Source organism: Berghia stephanieae, chromosome 8, assembly GCF_034508935.2.
Source record: "Berghia stephanieae isolate SIO BIC M18660-M18661 chromosome 8, UCSD_Bste_1.3, whole genome shotgun sequence".
NCBI classification, from domain to species: Eukaryota; Metazoa; Mollusca; class Gastropoda; order Nudibranchia; family Aeolidiidae; genus Berghia; species Berghia stephanieae.
The window spans coordinates 2,961,864-2,963,303 of record NC_088367.1 but is presented as its reverse complement, the minus strand read 5'-3'; the positions used below and the strand labels follow the sequence as shown (position 1 = coordinate 2,963,303).

General features: G+C 37.8%; 1 protein-coding gene across 11 annotated transcripts in view; it reads right to left on the bottom strand.

The window, feature by feature from the left end:
• Positions 1-202: 202 nt before the first annotated feature.
• The window catches only part of LOC144978024 (ligand of Numb protein X 2-like), a 67,788-nt gene continuing 66,550 nt past the window's right edge, over positions 203-1,440 (bottom strand). For all 11 annotated transcript variants that reach the window (XM_078923490.1, XM_078923487.1, XM_078923492.1 and 8 more), the window contains 2 exons: positions 1,068-1,226; positions 203-391 (listed from right to left, as the gene is read on the bottom strand). In XM_078923490.1, coding sequence (XP_078779616.1) covers positions 256-391; positions 1,068-1,226 — 295 coding nt within the window. In that variant the 3' untranslated portion in view covers positions 203-255. The remainder of the gene's footprint in view (positions 392-1,067; positions 1,227-1,440) is intronic.

Here is a 1,440-nt window from a genome sequence, read left to right as displayed (position 1 = left end):
ATTTGCATTTAAAATCATAACTTAATTACCTTAGGCAATAGTAAAAAAAAATAACTCCCAAAACAACAAATCTAATTTCTTGACTGACTTTTAAGATTTTCCATTGTAGTCGGTGGTTCCGTACTACGTTCCTCACGGTTAAGTGAATATTTTCAGAAAAAGATAAATCTTCTCTCTCTCTCTCTCTCTCTCTCTCTCTCTCTTTCTCATACATATATATACAGCACACATACACACACAAGATTCTTTCATTTGTCATACAACAGTCCCAGGCCAGGAAACAACGGTTAGTGTGACAGCGCCGTCCACTTGTTTCAATATCTCAACAGCTGCGTGGTGACTCACACACCGTAAACTGTGTTCGTTGACAGTCAGGAGAATATCGCCACACCTAGACAGAATATTTAAAAAAAAGAAAAGACAATAACAAAAGTGAAACGATATATCACGAAGACTTAATTGAGTTTTCCGTACAAAATAAATAGTTTGCTGCTCTTTAGACATGACAGTAGTTTTTTAATCTCAAGTATTCAAAAGAAGTAGTAGTAGTAGTTTTTAGCGTAAGGCTACATCTCCACGCTGTACAAACACCAAAAAAAAAACTATGTGTAACCTTGAACGTTTATAGTCTGATTGATCCAATTTAACAAGAACTAGTCATAAAAATGGCAGTCTAAAATAAATAAAAAATTTAGCTTTTATATAGCGCAATATCCACTAAACATGCTCAAAGCGCTTTACAAGGGGTCTCTGACCAACAGCAACACGTTATGTGTAGAACAAAACATGACGCCTATTAGGCGATATTACAATTTTAAAAAACCAGAGACAACGCTGTTCACAAACAGGTACTCATTTTACACCTGAGTACAGTGAGAGAATGTGAGTAAAGAGCCTTTTCCAAGGACTCAAATATGCATCGAGTGAGGGTCGAACCCAGGACCTTCCGATCCAAAAGAAATTGTCATAACCACAAGATCACATGGCCGCACAAAAATTTAAAAAACAACAACAAAGTGAACTGAGTGATGTCAATTTCATTCCTTCTATAACACATTTAGATTTACCTCAAGCGGCCGTCCTTGGCCGCTGGCGTCTCAGGCACTACGGATTTCACAAATATTGGCAGGTTGCCGTGGCTACAGTCAGCGCCCCCTACAATAGAAAAACCCAGACTTCCCGTCGGGCTCCTCAGCAGTGTGATGGTCTTCACGAGACGGCAACATCTGGCAGAATTTTAAAAAAATTTTTTTTTTTTTTAAAGTTGAGCTTTTATATAGCGCAATATAATAATGTTGATGGTGATGATGATGATGATGATGATGGTGATGATGATGGTGATGATGATGATGATGATGATGATGATGATGGTGATGATGATGGTGATGATGGTGATGATGGTGATGATGATGATGATGATGATGGTGATGATGGTGATGA